Source organism: Trematomus bernacchii, unplaced genomic scaffold, assembly GCF_902827165.1.
Source record: "Trematomus bernacchii unplaced genomic scaffold, fTreBer1.1, whole genome shotgun sequence".
NCBI lineage: Eukaryota > Metazoa > Chordata > Actinopteri > Perciformes > Nototheniidae > Trematomus > Trematomus bernacchii.
Genome location: NW_022987689.1, coordinates 9837459 through 9860620, shown reverse-complemented (window position 1 = coordinate 9860620; position 23162 = coordinate 9837459). Strand labels below are relative to the sequence as shown.

Below are 23162 nucleotides of genomic sequence, written 5' to 3'. Positions count from 1 at the left end.
AGGAAAAGATTTGTCTTTCACCCCTCACCCTGATTCCAATAAGCTTATGTTTTTCCTTTTTTTTAAGTTTGTACTCTGTTGAGAGCCAACAGGAGAAAGTCTGTGCCCTATTTTGAGTTCTAACTGATTGATCTCAAGCAACCAGATTTCCCGGGGTTCCGACTGAGAGACTGACATAACAAGGTCAGGAGATGCCAAGGGGAGACGGAGATGTGCCAGTAGGTAGCTACAAATATCAAGCAAGTAATCTTCACACTCAAAAACTTGAAAAATGTCAGTACTTGCTGAGCCTGTAATAAATAACTGAGACAACTGTGATGATCAACAGTGTTACATTGCAGAGTCTGATATACTTGACTGTACAAAGCACAGGATTTGGGATATCATTATTACGTGCATTACTAACATTTGAAATCTTAAACAATATACGTATGATGAGCAGCTTCTTCAACATTATTCTGCATGTCTATTCATTCTGTTGAGTCACGGTATGTCTGTACAAACACTGATCAAGATGAGGCTGCACTAATATTATCATTACCACGTACGTCGTTGAAAAGTCTAACACTAGTATTAGTGTAGTATACTATGTATTAAAGGGGCCATATTATGCTCATTTCCAGGTTCATATTTGTATTTGGTGCCTCTGCTGTGACATGTTTACATACTTTAACGTTCAGAAATGTCTTTATTGTTCTCATACTGCCTGTACTGCAGCCCCTCTGTCTGAAATAAATCACTTTATGCAAATGTAGGATTTTGTTTGATTTCTTTTTTTAAGATGATGACATTCAAATATATAACAAAAGACATTGTAATCTTCCTTCAAAAGCCTCAATAGAAACTTCAACTGCAAAAAAAAGTAATTTGATAAAATACAGCTCTCTTTCAAGCCACATCACGAGCCTGTGAGCCAAAAAAGATGTTTAGTTAATGGGTTTTCATACATTTTTACCAATTTCTCTTCTAGACTTTTAGAAATTAAGGAAATATCTGGGATAATTAAAGTACAAAACTCAACTAAATATAGAACAAAGATCTATTTGTAGACATTTTAATCTCCTGAAATGTTCATATACTAAAGATTTAAGTCTAAAAACACGTATCTTGAGAATCAGAACTAGCTGTATGGAGTTCAATCAAACCTGAAAGTAACCGGCACTCAAAAAAAAAAGGGATGTCGTGTTGCCTTTGAACCGATGTCCTTCATGTGTGTACCACCTCTCCCCGAGGTTGAGAGGCTGACAGATCGAGGCCAGCCTGTGATGACAGTAGCAAATTAAGATGTATTGCTTCTACCGGGGTGATGAAATCAGGACATCAGAAGGGGAAACCGAGAAAAACTATTCCGCCGCTCTCACCACAAGATCTTCCCCGCGTGTTTCCTTTAACGAAAGCTAATCCGAGAAGCTCTGGGGAATCTGTTTTCCATTATTTTTATATTGCGGAAGATGCCCCTTCTTGTGCGTGCACATAATAACAAGATTCCTCAATCTTTCATTTTATTTGTTCTAAGAACTCTCAAAGGCTGCCTGTTCATGGGTCGCCATAAATTACTACACTCTAATCTTAAAACAAGGATGAAAAATATTTCTAGGCAGAGGCTGGCTGTTTGTCCAGCTCCTAACCCTCTCCCACCGGACGCTGTGAGCCTGCATACAGATTACAGTTTCCTTCTGCCTTGATCTCCCTCAGCCAGACAGCCTAATAAAACACATGTGGGCAGCAGGTTCCATTTTATGAAAACTATATCAACCAGCTGCAATATATATTGAAATGTGACTTTTTGCTGTTTTCGTTTGCAGATTCATCTTTTTGCATGGATTTTTTCCCCAAAAAGAATCTTACATTTATTGCAGATGAAATTACTGTTCGACATGTTTACAGTTTACCGCAGCAGTGCTAAGAGTTTGAATAATTTAATACAATTTATTTGTACTACTTGGTACTTCAATAGCTTTTTGATACATACTGGATAGGGCTAACCTGAATGCTTTGAAGATTAGACCGTTGCCTTGTAAATCCATTCCTATACTGGTGAATACAAAAAACAAGTACAAGTACAAACAGGAGGGAAACTTAACTTCCCAGAGCTCCAATTAAGAAGATACAAAAGTACTGACAGCTGAACACACAGTTCATTGTAATGAAACCAGTGCACATACAATAAGTAAACATTGCATTGAGCGTCTTTCTCTTGCAAATGGTCGATAAGATAAGGAATAGTAATCCCACATTATTGATTATACATCTTCAACATTAATTATCTTTCAGTAATTCTTAGAGGGAAAGCATGTTTGTTGAAGTGCGTTTGAGAGCAGCGACCTCCAGTCGAATGCTTTTTAAGGCTTCGAATAATTTTCAGTGAAGCACTAACGAAAATGTTTATCAAGGATAGCTCAAGTCTGAAATGTGTTCATTGCAGTCGAGCACTGACATCTGGCCCTGTTCATAGAGTGTGTGTTGATTTCAGACTTGTTTTGAGTTATTGTAAAGATGCTTGAGTTTCGACATTTTACATTTCAAAAGTGTGGGGTTGAAGTAAGATAAAAAAGTGTTTTCTGTATCAGTACTTCACTATTGTCCAGTAGCGTTGCCAACACATTTGGAATAATGCGTAGCTCAATGTTTGGGTGCTTATTCAGTTGCACATATGTTCCAATAACATATCGGAGTTTAACTACTATTACCTCGTGTTGGGTTCCAATAGCCCTGTTCCTTTTGGATCAAGTGCCCACATTGGCTAAGCTCCATCGCTAACAAGTCTCTTATTAACATTTTAGAACGCTTGCTTTTTCAGTTGTTTTTTTTTAGCAAAGAGCAATTTGGAAGATATTTGCGTGGCAGACCTCTCATTTTTAGATGGTGCTGACACTTGCTTTTGCTGCTTGAATTACCACTATTGGCACATCAGCTGTATCCTATAATTTATGTAACGGTTAAATTGAAACTGTTGGTTGTTGTCTCATTAACATGCTTTGTGCAAGTGTTTTGTGGTCAGCTAAAGAGCATTTGTGAGGGAAGACCCCACTTTGCAGCCCCACTCTACAACCAAGAACAACACAGTTACAATCCTCTCAACTCAATTTGAGTAGTCAGCAAGTAACAATGTCAAGCATACTATATTTATATTTTCTGTTTACAGTTATGTAAAATTAAGTAGGCACCACCTGGTATTTGTCTGACACAATTAATCTACGTTTCATGCCTTTTGTTGTTCAACATGATTTCCAGGTTGTAGCTCATTCCGAACATTAATTAGAATGCCACTCAAATCTGTTTGTGCCTTTCCAACTGCCAGAGGGTGACCAAAGATCTTTGGATTTCATTGAATGATAACTCGCAGCACATGCAAATGTTGAAGGCAAAATCTAATTATGAAAAATTCACTGAGGGATCCAGAAGGATTTAGATTCACACGAGTACATTTCATGCTGGATTTGGATTTCATAAAATATCTTTGTTCCAATCATTACCAAAATGATAATGAGAGAGTATTAAAAAACTTTCTTTTTTTAACTTGACAGAAAAAGTCAGATTTTCTTAAAATGTAAAGAAAACCAAAGAAAAATAAGTCAGACCAAATCTCACAAATCGGCAAATATATGGCACTTTTTTGGTACATTTCGCTCAGTAGAAGTACAAATGATATCATACTCCAGACGGAGTACCAACAGTGACATTGTTTGAGAGAATAAAGTAAGGCTTTTACTATATAAGGCTCCTCACGCTATATTTTACAAATGTGTTCTTCAGCAGCATGGTTTTCTTTTTCACTCTTTTGTCCTTTTTGCAAACTGTCAACTTATATTAGGGTGAGAAACTAGAGAAAGGAACAAGGCTGAAAATCTGTAGCTGAGACTAATTTGTCCCTGAGCTGAAAGATATCGTACCAATGTTCTTTTATAATAATCACTTTCAGATAGAAGCTGTACACCGAGTTTAAAGTGTCTTCTCCTGCTGCGGCAATACAAAATGCCTCCTTCCTTTAAAACACCCGTGTAAGAAACCGGTCATGTTGCCATGGAAACCATTCACAAGCAGTTATATGCCTTACAGTCTCTCTTTTTATGCCCCACCCTCTTTCTATATCTCTCTTACTCTCCCGTTGTCTAATTCCCGCTGCTGTGCACAAACACCAACACAAGCCTTGATCTCTGCTTGATGCTAAAAGATGATTTATTCCCAACAAAGGCAGAGCAGGGGCGATAGAGGAAGGGAGGATTCTGCCGGGATGAATTAAGGCTCATACTGTCGAAGCATTTTGGACATGACCCAAAAAAAGTGAAGTGCTTTGGTGAAGCAGAAAGATGGCAGGAACATGAGGACAAATTAAAAGGACCTTTGGGCTGGATTTCAACTTCTTCAGGGAGTATTCAGAGAAGTAGTCTTGAAGGAAGATGTTTGCTGAACTACTAAAACAGGGCTGTATTTCCAGATGCATGCAGCCAGAGACGTATATTACTTTAGGGTTATCATAAACAGAATAGCACAAATGGCTCCAGTCTTGAGGGAGTTCATTGATGTGAAGCAAGAAGAAAAACTCAGAATGTTGTGAAGGTCTTTCATGGAGTTGTGTATTCCACCTCCCTCGTGTATCCATAGGAAGTAACTGTCTGTATTTATATGCCTCTGGCGAAATACTCACTTGAAAACTGGGTGGAATAGCGTCACAACATTTCAGCCAAGAAGTTATGTTGCATGAGAAATCTCTGAACACTGACATTGGAGATGACAAAAAATGATTTGCTCAGGTTATCAACTGAAGTGCTGATGAACACAATGGCCAGCAATGCAACAAGGTTCAAGAAAAAAGAAAGAGCTCCTCAAGGCTTGTTGAGTACAATTGAGAAAAAAAAATAAGCCTTACGTTCTTGGAAGATCAGTTAAAGAAATGAGATACTGACCAGTGACACCTCATTCTGAAGCCTCATATTTTAAGTCGTTTGGAGTTTTATATGCCCACCAGTACAGGACATTCATTATCAACTAATCACAACAGCATGTGTGTATAGTATGGAAGTGGCACACGGTTAATTCCACAAGTGGATGACATATGCTGGTAACAATCTCCGCACACTTTCACATTATTGTTCCATAAAAGTCATATTTTTGATGTGCATATAAAAGTGTCTGCTGCTTCAGGAATGTATGTTAAAATTAAAGAGGCAATACAAACAAACATAAAGGTTTATGTGTAGATTCTGGGTGGATCTGCACCAACTGAGCCTTGAAATATTCCAAAACACCAAAAGTGACTGAACTGTCCCAAACAGACAGGTAACATGGCTTCATATACCTTCCAATGTCAATTAATAACTAGTTTCAATAAGGTTAAAAACAACTAAGATGTAATGAAAGAAAGAAAGCCTGTATACTCTGTGGTTCTATTATATGAATCCCAGAGAGTAGGATAAAAGTGTGGAAACACCTGAAGTGGCAGTTTATTCATGAACCAGCTAATTAGCACTTTTAATGACTGATCTAAGACCCTGTTTACACGAGGATGATACGGGTTGTATCCGCATAGTTTCTCTTGCGTATAGCCCTTTCGTTTACACGACGACGTAACAAAACGATAGAAACGGACCCCGCAAACGATAACGGGTCCCAAGGTGGATAGATCTGCAAACGGAACACTCTGGGGGGTCAAACGGCTCTGTGTGTATATCTATACATATATGTGTATATATATATATATATATATATATACATATATACATATATCTATACGATCATCTTCTGATAACGATGAAATAGCCCTGCCTCCCTCTCCCCACGTCTCCCTCTCCCCACGTCTCCTGCTCAGAGATCAGCTGCTGGGCTGTCAGAAGAGGGGGAGGAAAAGAGAGGCTCCGTTTATTATTCTTATATTAGGCTATTATACAAAGTCGTTATCAATTTGTTTTAATAACAAAGAAGACCTCTGACCGGCACTTTTCTAATTTTGTCCGGAAGATTTAAACTTTAACGGACATGTTGACCGGCGAACGGAAACTCTGCCGCATGGTTCCCTCGTCCCTTGGAAGAGGCGGAGAGGTGGGTGTTTTTCATCTGCTGTGGACTACCGGAGAGATTTACAGCAGGAGCACATGCCGTCCACCGCGGAGAATAAACAGAAGGGCAACCATGGCAACCATGCTCCGGGGGTCTTCTTCGCTGCTTTTGGTGTATTTTGTGGCGGCAGCAGCGCCACTTACAGGCCCGGCATATGTACTACAGCGTTTCCAGCGTTTCCAGCGGTCTCGTGTGAACGGACATGTTAGTTGAGCCGAATGCGTGTGAACGAAAGACTTGTTTGAAAACGCATACGGTGCGTAAACGCAAGCGTTCTCGTGTAAATGGGGTCTAAAAGTCACTGCCTTTCAACTACAAAATGTTAAAACCCAGAACCTGCATCCCTTAATGACAGAGCATTACAGAATGTGCTAACCTGTCAGTGATATGCAACTCTTGAGCTCTGTTATCATGCAAAAAAAGCTGAAAAGTTTGGGAAAGTTGAATGAATGTAACTGAGGTGAAAGAACAGTGAAACATCAATTCAAGCTTTGAATACCTGGCTTGGAATTATAATGGGAATTTGGATTGGAATTCAAAAGGAGGATACACTTGAAAAAGATCTCTGACAACAAATGAAACTCACCGACTTCATTATCTGTCAACGTGGACAAAAGCTGCATTCAGCGGAAACATAACAAAAATGCACATTTTGCAATCGCTGCACCCCCACACTCGATCTTCTAGTTAATACATTCACACACACACACACACACACACACACACAACCTCACTGACACCTGACCTGCATGCCAAATGTCAGCTTCCTAGAGTGAAGACTGTGGCAACCAAAGAGTGGGGAAAAGTTGTGCAACAATCAACAGAGCACGCTACAAAGCTGCTAAAAAGTACAGAGTTCAAATCAAAACTTAAACTATTATACAAATTCATTATTTTTCACTTTATGAGGCATGAAAATACCCTTTACCCTTTACCTTGCGGGTGTCTGTGCTTGCCAATACAATCCATAATTAGGTCGCAATTGGAGTTGGTCTTGTGGTTATAATAATTCAGTATCAGCTTGACCTATGGCATGTCCTATTGACCTATCAGTAAACAAAGCTAATCAATAACAATGGATCAGGACACCTTGCTGATTGGATAATCATAACAGGGAAGCATCTAAGTAGCAGTACGACATTGTCTGACTGCCTTCTTTTCGCATCTTCAGGACAGCTGCCAGAAGCTTCTAGAAACCGGGACAGAACAGGAACCAAAACATTTAAGTCCAAGTTGCACCACTATCTCAACACAAATGGTGCAGTTGTATGACAAAACACAGCGAAATATAAAGACTACACTAACATTTCATCGAATTTGAAATAGCAGTTTTGCTTAGAATGAACATTCAATGTTACGAAATTACTAGGATGCATTGTTCAAACTTTTCAAAACTATAAGAAAAAACACTGGCTCATGCCTACATTCACTTCAATACCATTGGTCAACGTGTCATGGCCATGGCTGTACTTGAGTTTTCTGTTTTCCCCTTTCCCATGTGTCTTCTGTACTCACTGTCACCATGCCTACCTGCCTGCTACGCTCAGGACTGTTTCCATTCAGCCGAATCCATGCCATTCACATTCCTCCAGCTTAACATTGCAATTAACCCTTTACACTAAGTCCCTCTTGTCTGAGTCCTTGCTCAGGTCAGACCTCACTGATCGTAACACAATGTTCAGAATGGTTGACGGTAGAGGGAGTTTAATTAAAGCCACATGTAGGTGCAAGGCTATTGGAAAAAGCAAGGCACAGGAAATACAACGTTTCAGTGACTTGTGCTCAGGGCTTCTTATTCTGTATTTGTTAACAATTTAGCCTACGCAGAACTAGATATTGACAGTTCCTGTTTGCACTGGATGATTTAGAGACAACTATCACTAGACTTCTTTAACACATAGGAGACGTTTAAAACATGACGATTCTCAGAAAAGTTAAAGAATTGTAAGCAGCTTCTTTTTTGGTATGTTTTTTATCCTTGTTTCACCAATCCTGGTTATCATAAAATGGGTCCAATCGCTGAGGTATTAATGCAACCACTTCCCTAGATATGCTAGAACAGGAGTGGCCAACCCGCGGCTCTTTGTCCAGTCTCATGCGGCTCCTCAGTTCATATCGAATTTTAATTGTGTTTTGTTTTTGTTGCACATATGTATCCCAGTTCACAAAGGGTTAACGACACACAAGTTCCAGCCCAATCGTTGCACAGAGTTTTCAACAAAGAAGTGCTTTAGCCAATCAGAATGCAGATCCTGCAGTACTGGAGGCGGGCTTTACTGCACTCGCGATGTGACAGTGAAGGGAGAGATCTGCTTCCGATCGGCAGAAATATAACTCAGATAATAACTCAATATAATATAATGTTGTCAAATCAAAACGGTAACAATTTGCAGTTGTATATGTGAGAAGGCCTGCTCCCGGAAAGCTGGCTACTGACACAGAAGGGCTCGCAAATGTGGTGATTCGCAGTAAAGAAATAAACAAGAGAGAAAGTGCATCTGTCAGCAGAGCTTCTGTCAGTCAGAGGGTTAGGTACAAGTTAGGGCTGTGCAATTAATCATATTTTAATCGCAATTACGATTTTGGCCTGCCACAATTACGAAAACAACATAATCGACAAAAACAATTATTTTGCTTTGCTAGGTTGTGACAGTGCACTGCAACATATTTGATCTAATTAATTTTGGTCTCATTTATTTGTATTTATCATATTTATATATGTTTAGTAGCTTGGGGAAGTGCGCTCCAAAATATTTGTTGATCTTGTTTATTGGTATTTATTATTTTGATATTATTTATTTAAATGTATTATTTATTTATTTTTGTATTGGTTTTTCAGTTGAATTATACGTGCAGGGTAATCAATAGTTAAAAAGATACTGTTCAAATTATTATTTGTATTTGTTTTAAAGTTCAATAAATTGATTTTTTCAAAGTCAATGAATAATCGGTAATAATCGTGATATCAATTATTGACCCAAATAATCGTGATTATGATTTTTGCCATAATCGCACAGCCCTAGTACAAGTTGAGATGTCATGTGAGGAGAATTAACAAAAATACACTTCATTTATTTACATTTATTTGTAAATAACTGTCATGAATATGTGTGTGAGATTCAGACAGGGAGAAAAAAGTCCAGGCATATTTTTATAAAATGATTAACAAAGATCGCAAATGTGCCCTTTCATGCATTTGAGCCCCTTCCACATCCTCTGCACGTTTCAAGAAACAACATGCATAGTAAGAACTGAAGAGTTTGTGTGTGAGACACAATATTAATGGTTGACTATAACTGGCCTCTGGTCTTAATAATGGTAGGAGAGGTTTAAGTCCATTTCTCTCAATATCATGGACTGTGACATTTATAGGAAATCTGGCTGAGCCGAGGTATGTGTTTCTGTATGTGAGAGGGTGTGTGTGTCTATGGGAGGGTGTGTCTTTGAGTGTGTGTGTCTGTGTGTCAATTATTGTTCATTTTTAGATTTACATTGTGTGAGAGATAGAGAGGGGCACAGAGGAAGAGAGTGAGGGAGCACACAGAAAGGCTGAGAGCAAAAGAGAGAAGGAGAGAGAGAAGGAGAGAGAGAAGTCGGGGGACATACACCCAGCATGTGTGCCTGTGTGTAAGAGGTGGAGTGCAGTAACACAGTACAATTATTGGCTCTTCACCTCTGATTCATTGGCCACCCCTGTGCTAGAACCTTGGAGAGTTATGTAACATTCATAAAAGAGGAAAGAGGGAACTACAAAAACTTTGTTGGCATGATGTAACTCACCTACACTGATAACAAGCTTTAAGTCAACGCAGAAATCCAGTTAACAAATGAGTTATGTGTTCACTAAGCTTAGCAAAGTGTCTCTGACATCCTACATCTACAGTAATTAGATTTCTCTGTAAAATATTCATTATGACGGGAGTATATTAAGGCCGTTTTAATTGCTCAGTGGAACGTAGATTTAGTCCATTGTCTTATCCTCTCGAAGAAAGAAGCACCCCTGTATTACTAAGAGATATTAAAGGATAGAGATTGGACTGTTCCAGGAACTCCACAGCATGGTGGTTAGTTTCACAGATGAACAGACAATGCATGTCATTTTATAGTTGCAGTTGACAACACTTGTGTCTTTTAAGGATAATTTACATTACAAGATTGGTCAAAGATATATTCCCCAGCATAACAACAATTTCAACAAAGAGAAATAACATGAAGCTTCTTCGATGTCCTAAATATCAAAAAATAAATCTCAATACCAGTTGAACGAAAATGCACCTTTGACTACTGCACCTTTGGCCACAATGTAACCTTTATATGGAATGGATCCAAATGGTGCAAGCTAAGTTATGTAGTAGTGCTGGAATGAGCCACAAACCCCAAAATAAGTTAGCATTTTAGCACTTCCCTTTTCTCAAAGTCAATGTTTTTTGAATGAGTCGGTTAGATGCCCAAAATAAGGTCTGTTGTTTTTTGTTCAGCCACATAAGTATACTCTATGTCTGAAGCTTGTATGTGTCTTAAAGATTGTGGGTGCTCACAAGCTGCTAAATGAGACAGGAATCCACCTCAAGTGTTAGCGGTGGTTACATTAAGTCATGCGACCACCATGTCATTTATAGCCTAATATTAGCTATTTATTTCTGACATCAAATATTAAAAACATGGTGTTAATGTGTAGATTACTCGTTGAACAAAACTAAGCATAACAAATATGCAACAGAGCTCATTTCCTGTACCTTTCCAAGATCTAATGTAAGAATCCTGTTGCTTTTTGACACCTTGCAATGCCAACTTCTCGGCCTACAAAAAGATCACTGCACCACTCTATTGTCCCGGTGAGCTGATTTGAATGGGAGGCAGTTAGAGGCTGACACCTTCCAAGCCTCCTGCCCAGATGTGCAAATCACTACCACAGCAGTCTCTCCCAGAGGGAGACTTTATTACCTCACCTCCTGCACAATTTATGGCAGAACACCAAAAGGGTATATTTCTAATAACGTAGCCGGGCTTCTCTGACACTAATGAGTGGCTTGCAGTCCTGCAGCTAAAGTGTACTGTCAGTCACAGAATCGCTCCTTTTCAAATTGCTTATTGGATGCTTCACAGCGAAGCAATTTGGCGAGAAAAAAGCGAGCCACTGTAAAAGTTGAAAATAAAATGTGGAATTTAAATTGCACCCAACCTACAAAGCACACACACATTTAAAAACAGATACACTTTTAACTTCAAAGAGGTGGATGGGCTCAGGAAAATAAAACAATCTTAGTATGACTCGTAACAAGATTCCTTTTTTTCCCTCTTCCCAAAGTGAGGCATGCAGCTTTATAATTCCGCCTCTAACGAGAACATTGAGACCATGACTCTTAAAAAGTCTGATCTCTCTTTTTGACGTCTTCAAACACTCAAATAAAGACTAGGGGTTAGCTGAGGATGAGGTGTCCTGATGAGATAGGGGTGGGGGGGGGGGGGGGGGGGGGGGGGCTCACTGCTGCTGGTAAGAGAGGTACTGTGTAAGCTACAGTACTCTATAATAAACTGATTGAAGTGTGAGGGTCTTGAGGCTGAACTTCTGTCAGTTACAGAAGAAAACATATTAAAATGAGACTTCTGAAACCAATCCTAAAGCATAATATACTCTACTTTTCAAACATGTTTTAGAATGTTGTTCTATACGACATATCCTTCAGAATTTGCGTGAATACACTTCTTTAATAGAAAGTAGTCAAACTTATACTTGCATAGCGTATTCATTTCTACAAAGTTATGTTAAGCATGTGGCTGGACAATGAAGCAATTGAAAAGCAAACAAGAAAAAACAAAGGTTTGGGTCCAACATTATTACGTGTACATGGAGTTACATAAAAGTTACAAAACAAGTCGAGCACATTATCGTTCTTTTGTGTTTGTTATGGACTGACTGTCGCTTCTAGAGAATCAAGAGCAATACAACACAGCATTGGAAGAAAGGACTGTGTTCCTTAAAACACAACATGAACAATAATGAACAGTTATCACAGACTAAAGCATAAATCATTGTTTAGAAATGAAAATCCTCTGGAAAATATCCCAATACAGCAATTCAAGGGGCGAAATGATGTGTTTACTCTTGGTCCAAATCAGAGCCAAAGCTTTATTTTTCTAAAATGGTTTCCTCCTCACCGTATCCACTGTTGAGATTTACTGATTATCAGGGCTGTGATGACCACACTCGTGTGCATTTTTCTCTCTCTCTCTTTCCCTCTTAAGTAATTTCAGTGAAATTGATTCCAACTGGGCCAAACTGGCCACGGTAACCACCATTATCCCGTCCCAAGTGGGCCAGCAGAGAGAGGAGAATGAAATATAAATCCAGTAATCCACATGACTTGATGATGTCATGTATAAAGCTTTCCTATCGCTTGTTCTAAGCTCAATGATCAACACAGATTATGTTTGACTGGAATTTCTCCCATTTGTCCTGGACATTCAAATGTTCCCAACCGCAATCATTGGCACCACATTTTCAACAAAAATGCTGCTGTAAGATGTTCCAAAATCAGATCCTCTGCATTTCTAAAAAGGGAATACTGCTGATATTATATTCTGTCATTATTGCTGCTTAGTTTTCCTACACTATGTGTTACACTCAGACAGCCACACCTGGCATTATGTCACACACATCTTGTATAATGGTGAAGACACATGTGTGGTAGGAACAATCTACAACATTAATCATAACGATGCTATGCTAATGCAGACTAGAACAGCCAAAGGCTAGTGTGAGGCGACAACAACTGCATGCTTAACTAGAAAGAGTTTAGAGCTTACACAAACAGCCGTCAGCAAGCATCTTATCAAAATGCTGCTGAAACAGCGTTTTAAATGTAATTACCGCTGGTTATCAATACAGCTGCACAATGTTAACGTGAATTGTTTTTTTTTCTTCTTGTCAAGACATGTATACAACAAGTACAAGTTCTGGTTTGCATTCAAAGCTGCCATTATTTCACACAATAGGTTTGGTTAGACAGCAAAGGAAATCAAGCATTAAACAAAAGAAATACATTAATTAATTAAAGGCCGCAGCTGCTCCAGTGTTTATACTTGGGTCTCTCACAATGTGGAATTGTGGGAATTGTGGGCTCCCCAGTGTGAAGTTTCATTAAAAGTTTTCCATCCTGGTGTAGAATGTTACATGAGGAAATGTCAGATACAAATGCACACTCGATACTATGCAACGGCAGTCCTGAGAGATCTGCTGTGCTGTTTATTTGCCTGAGCTTATTTCCCTCTTCCCCATAATGAATTAACTGTTGTTTAAAGTAGGCCATTATATTACCTAATCAAACATTTCGTGTAAATTAAAACAGACATACATTTTAGTATATAATACAGTATGGGATTTATCTTCAAGTAGACGAGCCAAATTGTTTTCCATGCACACGACGCTGCCAGCGCCACAAGGGGAACGTCCCCAATTGACAATTGACTTCAAGCCAATTCAGATATGATGACCGTTCAAACTGAATGCATAATGGTGACAGCGGTCAAAAGTAAGTCATCGATGCAGAACATGAGCAGTGAGACTTCTACATTTTCTACTTCTGGATTTCTCCAAAATGAAATCAAACAGTTTCTACTGTATGGGACTGGGTATATATCTTATATAATGTTGAAGAAGGTAAAGTTTTGTGTCACATCAAGTTTAATTTTGAAAGGTTTCGTAAAAGTAATATGTAACCCTGCTGGTTAAGGCATTTGCTGCCTTCACTGTTTTTCATCATTGGCATAAAGAACTCATCTTGGGGGCATAGAAACGATGTTACTTTTAACAATTAATGTAAGAGCAATTTCATTCATTCATCAAAGATCAATTGATAATAAAGTAAACTACAGTTATTCTCTCTTCCAAGATGGCAGCAGGCAGTTCTGGCGCAGTGGCAGCAATCTATCTCTGCATGATTGTCCTAAATCTCAAACCTCTGTGTAGCTACACCACTCATCTTGCCCCCATGGTAAAACAACATGTTGAGGATACATCATTATCTGTACCAGCAACATCGTTGAATATCAAGCACTTCGGCCATGGTCGGCATATTATCTACAGTTCATTCATCTGGCACTCCTGGCAGACTCTCTCAAACAAAAAAACGGTCTAAAACGAAAAGAGGAGAATATTGGGCTATTGGCCCTGCTGTGTCTCTTGCTCCCGGGAGATATCCACCCGTGTCCGGGTCCCGGCGTCTTTTCCATCGACCTGACGGCTGGCGGCCCAGCCGCTGAGCTCCACACGCCATCAGTCGGCTTCCGAAGAGGCTGGCTAGCAGAACAACTAGCACCACCAGCGGGTCTCTGCGGTCTCGTGCTGATGGCTGCGGACCTAGCAGCAGGACCTCTACCCACACCATCGGAGGACTACGGGTCCGCGCCGAGGGCTGGTGGCTGAGCAGTGGAGATCCAAACACCGCCGGCTGGCTTCAGAGGAGGCCGGATAGCTTCCACACCATCGGAGAACTGCGGGTCCGCACCGAGGGCTAGCGGCCTAGCAGCGGAGATTCTCGCACCACCGGACACCACTGGACTGGCTTCAGACGAGGCCGGCTAACAAAACAGCTAGCTCTGCCGGAGGATCTCTGTGGACTCGCGCCGGCTGGCTTCAGACGAGGCAAGCTAGCTGAACAGCTAGCTCTGCCGGAGGACTGTGGGTCCGCGCCGATGGCTAGCAGCCTAGCGACAGAGAACCACAAAACAACAGCTAGCTCTGACTGCTCCACTGTCAACAACGGCACCGAGGTAAAGCCTAGAAATCCGGTATTTAAAAAACACTGTTACACAAAAAAATGTCAAACAGTGAATCAAGCAAAAATAGTGTGGGATCCTCGGCGCAAGCCGAAGGGACTATTCAGTGGATATTTACATTTCCACAGCATTTGCAATAAACATGAACAGTTAGAACATCTCCGTCTTGAGTCCAATATTGATTGTTTTGGAATATCGGAATCTTGGCTAAAACAGTCGTCACCATCCACTCTTGTATCTATGTCAGGATATAATGAAGGGAAAAGGAGGGGGTGTGTTGCTTTATGTGAGGAATACCTTTACTGGTAGGGAGATTGCACTCCCAGCTAATATTGAGTTTGATTGTGTTGGTGTGGAAATCACACTTTCTGAGGAAATGTCCCTCACCATGATTTGCCTATATCGACAACCCACCACTAAGGTGGATTTCTATGACCAGGTAAAACTCCTGCTGAATTCCTGTGACTCCAACAAAGAGCTAATTATTGTAGGAGACTTTAACATAAACTGGAATGATAAACAAAATAGAAAGAACTTAAAACGGATCACGGATAAACACAACTTAATACAACTAATGGATCAACCGACTAGAATAACCAAAACCTCCAAGACTATGAAAGATTTAGTATTTACTTACAAAGCTGACATAATAGTTAAAACCTACAACTTACTGACTGGTCTTTCTGACCATAATCTTATTCTTTTTACCAGGAAACTCACAGAAAAAGGTTCATGGCCACACCTAAAACCCCTGCCTTCGGTTCTCGCTTCATCCCCAAAAATCTGCAACAACGTTTTATTGATGCAGTGAAAATGATTGATTGGGGGGACACTCTGTCCTCTGAAGACATTGGTGAAAACAGTAATCTGTTTATATCTAAAATGAATGATACAATGTATTCCTTCTCAAGAAGAGGGTGCCTTAGGGACAGGAAGGAACATCATCTTCCCTGGCTGAATCTACAATGCAGGAATTTAATTAAATCCAGAGACCAACTATTTATTGAAGCAGAGCTTGAAATCCGGACTATCCACTGACAGACAGAAATGCACTCATGCTCGTAACAAGGTAACACAAACAATAAGACACACCAAAGCTAACTTCTAGGGATGTCCCGATCACCTTTTTTTGCTCCCGATCCGATTCCGATCATTTGATTTTGACAATCTGCCGATACCGATTTTTCCCGATCCGATCTTTATGCAATGCATTAAGAGAAAAAAAAGGTAACAGATAACGGCTGATCATCCAACGCGATTAATTCAGCTATCTTGGCTGTTATTTTTTGGCCTGTTCACTGTTCTGGAGCAGTTTCTCTTTCCTTTTAAAAGTCTCTGAAAGTGTCGGTTATTTCAGTGCCGTTACCTGAGTGGCCGCTGTGTACTCGTCGTGTTGTTGTTGGTGTTTGTATTAGATTGGTCGTGTTGAACGTAGCTCTGTTCTTTCCACCACGCGGAACCTCCGCCTTGCAAACATTGCATCTGGCTGTTACACTGCCTTCGCTTTCAATTTTATAATACTTCCAAACTCCTGACATTTTCTCTGTCCCGACTCCCGAGTCACCAGCTGAACGTAGCCTCTTGTTAGCTTACTGCTACTATTAGACACTGCGCCCTGCCCACTCTGTTGCCAGATTTGAGAGAAATAAGCAACCAGGTCTATGAAAACAAGCCCAAAAGAAGCAACACATACATGATGTTGTGTAATTTTAAACCAAAACTAAGGCCTCAGGATGACTTCAAGACGTGAACATGGTCATTTTTGTTTTGTAACATTAAATACAATTATAAAAATATTTTATAAAAAAAGAAAAAAAAAAAAAAAAAGAAAAAAAATCCCGATCCCCGATTTTTTTCTTCCGATTCCGATCTTTTGAATATCACGTGATCGGCTCCGATCCCCGATCACGTGATCGGATCGGGACATCTCTACTAACTTCTACATCAACATAATTGAAGGTGCGAAAGGTAACGGTAAAAACGCTTGGCAAATCTTAAATAAACTATTAGGTAAACAAACCAAACAGGAAAATAATGTTCTAGAATTAAAAATCAATGATTCCCTGATAAAAGACCATGCAGTGTTGGCCAACTCTCTCAATGAGTATTTCATAAATAGTGCATTGGACATTACAAAGCTCTTCCCGCCATCTGAGGTCTCACCTAGCCCGATTGTGGATACACACCCCGTTTTTGACCTGGAGGAAATAACAGAGGTTGAGGTAAAAAATATAATCTTAGGGTTAAAAGGTTAAAAGGTTTGCAAGGCTAGGGATGCATATGATTTAGACACCAACTTTATAAAGACACATATCGATGGTCTAATAAAAGCAATTACTATGCTAGTAAATCAATCTATCAGCACTAGGGAAGTTCCATCGTCCTGGAAGGTGGCCACGGTGACACCGATCTTTAAATCTTGGGATAAGGCAATGATGTCCAACTACAGACCAATCAGCATCCTCCCCTGTGTCTCTAAGGTAGCTGAGAAATGGGTGTCAAAACTAATCACCAACCATTTAGATAAAGGTTTCGCTCCACTCCACCCAATGCAGTTTGGTTTCCGTGCTCACCACTCCACTGAGACAGCTAACTGTGTCTTTGTGGAAAAGGTTAAATGTATGTTGGACACGAGCCCATATGTAGGTGCTGTCTTCCTTGATCTCAGGAAGGCTTTTGACACTGTTGACCACCAAGTGCTCCTTACAAAGCTGACTTATTTCTATTTTTTGGCAGTTTCGATACAGTGGGTTGAGTCTTACTTATCGAACAGAAAACAGTGTGTTTTGGTCAACGGAGCCAAATCCCCCTACCTTGTGAACCCTGTTGGGGTTCCACAAGGTTCCATTCTTGGACCGTTACTGTTTTCTCTGTACATTAATGACTTGCCTAATGTATGTCCTGAGTTGAATGTACAAATGTATGCCGATGATGCGGTCATCTTTGTACATGGGACAAACACTGAAATTATCTCATGTTGTCTCTCAAATGCTTTGGACAAGGTTCAACACTGGCTGAACAACATTTGCTTCCAGTTAAACGTAAAAAAAATAGTATGCATGATGTTCAGTAAACGACCAGTCAAAATCGAAGGATCCAATGTGTTTTTAAACGGAGCTGAAATAGAACTAGTCTCCCACTTCAAGTATCTTGGAGTCATACTGGACTTGACTTTTAAGAAACATATTAAGAAAGTATCCAATACTATTAAATTCAACTTGCAACATTTTAAACAAATTAGACCTTTCTTAACTGTCAATGCTGCAAAGTCATACCTCCACTGTATGATTCTATCCCACATTGAATACTGTTTGACAAACTGGTCGTTTGCTTGTGCCACAAACCTGAAACCCATAGAACAGCTGTACAAGAGAGCTATCAAGGTGTTTGACAGAAAGCCTTATTCATATCACTGTACCATCCTTGAAAAACACAATCTCTTGAGTTTTGACAATTTTAAGTCTTTTAAAAGTTTGTGCTTTATTTATAAATGTTTACATGGACTGGCCCCCCCCTCCCTCCCTTAAGGGAATTCATCCACAAAAAACACACTGGACGCTGCACTAGGTCAGAAACCAGAGGAGACTGTGAAGTCCACTGTAGACGGACCACTTTTGGACAAAATGTCCTTTCCATTAAAGGCAGCTCTTTGTGGAATAGCCTCCCAACTGAGATACGGGATTGTCCCTCTGTCAATAGCTTCAAAGGTCAACTCAAAGAATGGATGAGAAACAATCAGACGTGCAATCACCGCTAAATGCACTTTAACAAAGGGGTATCTCCTCCTGCACTTTATGTAGCTCTTGTATCCTCTCTTGCACTTTATATGTCGTTGCTGCTATATTGTATTACAATGTCATAAATACTTGTGTATGCTGCTCTTTTGCACTTTTTGCATATCATGTATTTTGTTTTTGCTATGTTTGTAAAATGTAATTTTCTTAAATGTTTAATGTGAGGAACTGGAAATTAGCTCAAAGCTAAATCTGGCACTGTTACGCTTGACACATTTGAATGTTTTTAGTGTTCATTACTGTGCATTGTCCCTGCCAAATAAACGATTAAATAAAAAATAAAGAATTAAATTGAAAATTAAACTGTGTGAAGAATAATTTGGCCGTATTACTGAGTTCAGAGTCATTGGCAAAAGGATAGGCTAAACTCAGATGCTACCAAATCTGGTTTTAAATAAATTACAAACCAGGATATTGCATTCTACAAACTTTCAAACGAAACCCAGCTGTAAGGGATGCTTCATAACAATTGTCAGTTGTCTGTACATAACACTTTAGATGGCATGCTGAATTGTATACAACAATAGCTGCTCTGACAACCAATCTATCCTTGCTGAGTGTCCATTTGAAAATGACATAATGTAGTTTGCATCATTGCATGTGCCCTTGCATCACTGGATGTGTTTGATGTTTAGCTCAGAGGGCTAGAAATGAATTCAGAATTATCAGTACTGTAGAATATCAGTAGTAAACTCTTAATACTATATGCCTGAATATGCTGGAAAGTCAAATGATTGTCATGGGGCACTTGAGGATTAGGATGATGTGCATGTAATCAGTTCATCCCCTTGTGACCCCCTTTTAAAAGAAAACTAAAGTACCCATGTCAAATGCTTGTATGAAAGGGAAAACAAACTGCTTTGAAAAGTGACAACAATGAGACAGACGGATGAAAAAGCTCAGTATTTGCTTGGATAAACTTGGATAAAGTTGCCTCAACAAAGCCTGAAATCCAACAAAAAAGTTGCGTTTTAATCAATTACAACCCATGCATGACACTAACAGCACAAAGTGACCACAAAACAAGAGAAAACGCTAAGCCTAAGAGTTATATTAAAGTGAGAGTAGTTTAGCTGCATACGTGCTAGTTTGTTAGCAAGTAGTTTCGTACACATACAGTAGCTAACCGAGCACGTGTGTAAGCTAAGGGAGAATACACAATACAAGACATAAAAGGGACGCTCCTCTTACAAATCTGTACATTGCTGGTTACAAATACATTGAATAAACATACACTTTTGATAGCTAAAGGATGCTATGCGGCCTATTATTGCCAAAATAAGTGCTAAGTGTTGATTGAGCACACCTGTGTTATCAATAACAGGTGCTTAACTAATTAACCACCTTTGACCGACTATTTATGACAAATAAACGCGATTAATGGCGTTGCTTGTTCATTCGGGTTGATAAATAGCATATAGGGTTTTTCAGAGAAGTGGAGACAGGGTTTAGAGCCAGGGCTAAGCTAATAGACAGATGCTCCAGTGTAATAATAAACAGTGGAATTGTTTTTAAGCTGCTAATTGGCGGCTAATGAACCGCGGAGACCGCCGTGTTTCTGAAAGCTCACCTAAGACGAAAAACGGGAGCTCGGTGTTTTCCAGGTCGTCCACCACCACGACATCCCCGGGAAAATCGTTCCGAACGGAGAACAGGAGCTTGGGCTCGGAGGCCGACGGACTGTGCATGATGCTCAGGTCGTTTTCCCTCAAAAAAGGCAGCGCAGACACGGTGACGCTCTTCATCTTGCACTCGGAGTCCTGGTTCTGGTCATCGTTGTTGTGTAGACCTCGGACATTAGGCGTTAGGACGGCCATGAGGAGCCACGCGAGCCCCAGCAGCAGCAGCGGTCTCGGCCCCATGTTGATGCTCGCCATCTCCGTTTCCTCTCTCTTCCCTGCTCGCTGTTCCTCTCGCAGGCTGCTCAGCCTCTCAGCCCGTTAGATGAGAGAGCGGCACAGTGAGCGAGGGGGAGTGTGATACACCGACGGGCTCTCCCAGTGTGGAAAACAAACGCTCCTTGTTTCTCTTCTATGATCAATCACATGGTTTTTGCAGATACCACTCTGAATATTCACTGTGTGATTGTATTGCGTTTTTAATGCTGTTGACCCCTTTTCTGTATTGATCGATAAACTGTCCAAATGGCTTTGTAATGGCAAAGCATGGATTACTAGCAGGACATGCACCCACTATGCCCTGTGGGTCCCATCACCAAATGCATCATTGTTTCTAATTTAATTGTACATGTGCAGTGCTCTCTCATAAACATTTGCATATCATCTCCAAGCGAATCCAATAAGCATTTTTAGTAGTTTGCCTGACCTCTGTGACTGGGTGGACACTCGACTGGCTGAATGCATAATTGCATAATTGATGGGGTAGATGCACAACCTGAATGTTAAAACTCTGTAGGTGTCTGCACGCAGTGACACCAGCAGATAGAAAGGCCAGACGATTTAAAATGTAAAAGGAAACTCAAGGGGATGAAAAAGCAATCAAAAGCTATATCTGACATGAAGTTTCTACCACTATACTATAGGGAGGCGTTTGGCGTAGTGGACTAGTGCGTTGGTGTTCGGATCAGGGGGTCATAGGTTCAAACCCCACTGCAGTCAGCATGTCGTTGTGTCCCTGGGCAAGACACTTCACCCCAAATTGCTCCTGTGGGGATTGTCCACAGTATTGAGTATGGAAGTCGCTTTGGATAAAAGCGTCTAACAAGTAACATGTAATATTCTCTAGACCAGTGTAACTACAACCTATCATCGGCTCAGGTAAGCCAAGGCTGCGCTAGACAGACTGGGATTTCAAAGAGTCCACACACAAAAATCAATATCACTGATTGAGCGTATGAGATTCTAAATAGCAACAAAGAGAAAACATCATATTTCACTGCACGTCACCAACTTTACAAAACACAAATATCTAACCTGTTAGACCCCAAGCCTGTTTTTCAGGTTTCAGGCTCGAAAATGACATGCCCAGAACAAATGACACTGATATATCGTGTGCTTCGTATGAGCTCAATTAACATCATATTTGCTCACTTCATTATTACGAGTCTGTGAATGAGTAAACATGTTTGACTTCAGAGAAAATAAATGTGTGTGTCTCAACCTGCACCAGAGATGACTAATTTGATTTCAGATAAATATTTGGCCATCCTCCAGGATAATACTGTACATGGTGTGAAATGGAATAATAGTAAAATCAGGAGAGACATGTACGAAAAGAAGATAATTGTTTATTAAACCAGATCTGATGCGTAGCAAAAAGTTAAATCCACCCGTGGAGTCCAGAAACTGGTAGTGGTAATTAATTATACTGCAACTGGTCTTTGTGTAAAACTGCAAAGGATGGGCAGTGATATGAAGATGGAGGGGTGCATGTACTGTAACAGCAGCATGAACATACTAAAAGTAGGCAGACAGATTTTTTTAAATAAACGGCAGCAAGATGACAGGTACGATGGCAGACCCGGCCAATGGCAGCAAGGAAATTAATGAGAGGGAAGAACTACTAAAGATATGTGAGAAATAAACCTAAAGAATATTGTTGCTTGCTAAAATTACACTAGTGCTTCATTTGTAGCAGCTGGATTGCTTGGGATTGGCTCCGTCAATGATATGTTTTAAAGATATCTTCTTATTTTCAGAAATAAATTCCGTAAATAAGCAGAGACAGAACATACATTACATTTTTTGTGTGGAAGATCCTCTGGATTTTCTCTTTGCCTGATCTAAATATGTGTAAAACTGGGCATCTTCTAGGTAACAATTACTAAATCAAGCCATCATTCATCTACACTGTCAGAGTCTTGTTTTGTAGTCAGGATTGATGGTGGCTGTATGAAACATGCAATCATCTACACTGTATTAAAAGAAGATGAATGGGTTTTCTGTGGTAGAGGTCAAGTCCCATACAGATAATGCTGGATATAAAGCTGAGCGTTGTAGCATTGTTTACTGCCTTCATAACAGGGACGCCAGGAGGCTGTATGTTGATACAGCCTCCTGGCGTCCCTGTTATGACTCATGTTGGTTGAGCATTTTATAAACCCGGTAGTAACGCCCGCAGTTCAATGCACGCAATGTTCATGTGATGTCATTTATGGAAAGATGTTCACACATGTAATGTACCACTCCTGCCTGCTTCCAATTTGTACATTTTAAATGGGACCTTAAAGTTTTGCTTTACACACCAATACATGGCAATTAATATGGTCAAATATGTTGATTAAACAAGCATACTGTAATCCAGTCTATAACTAATCTAGTAGAAAATCAAGATTTAAGGATATATAAATATTTTAGACCAAAGGTATTTAAATTGTGAGTGACCTTGTTTGTTAGCCTAACTATAATCAGAACCATACTGTAATGTTTATATTTATATGTTTGTAATGTATCTAAGTCCTTAGGTAGGGAGGGCGTCCATTATAGGTCAACTTTGAGGGTCCCTAAATCAACATGTAATGCAGAGTTAGGTGGTAATTCCCTTTGGGTTTTGCGTCCTCCTTTCCATTACACT

At 40.0% G+C, this 23162-nt stretch overlaps 1 protein-coding gene across 6 annotated transcripts in view; it reads right to left on the bottom strand.

Annotated features, from left to right (window-relative positions):
• The window catches only part of astn1 (astrotactin 1), a 395124-nt gene extending 374572 nt beyond the window's left edge, over positions 1-20552 (bottom strand). For 5 of the 6 annotated variants that reach the window (XM_034138228.1, XM_034138230.1, XM_034138231.1 and 2 more), the window contains exon 1: positions 20200-20552. In XM_034138228.1, coding sequence (XP_033994119.1) covers positions 20200-20506 — 307 coding nt within the window. In that variant the 5' untranslated portion in view covers positions 20507-20552. The remainder of the gene's footprint in view (positions 1-20199) is intronic. The other variant, XM_034138229.1, reaches the window with a different exon arrangement.
• Between the last annotated feature and the right edge of the window lie 2610 nt (positions 20553-23162).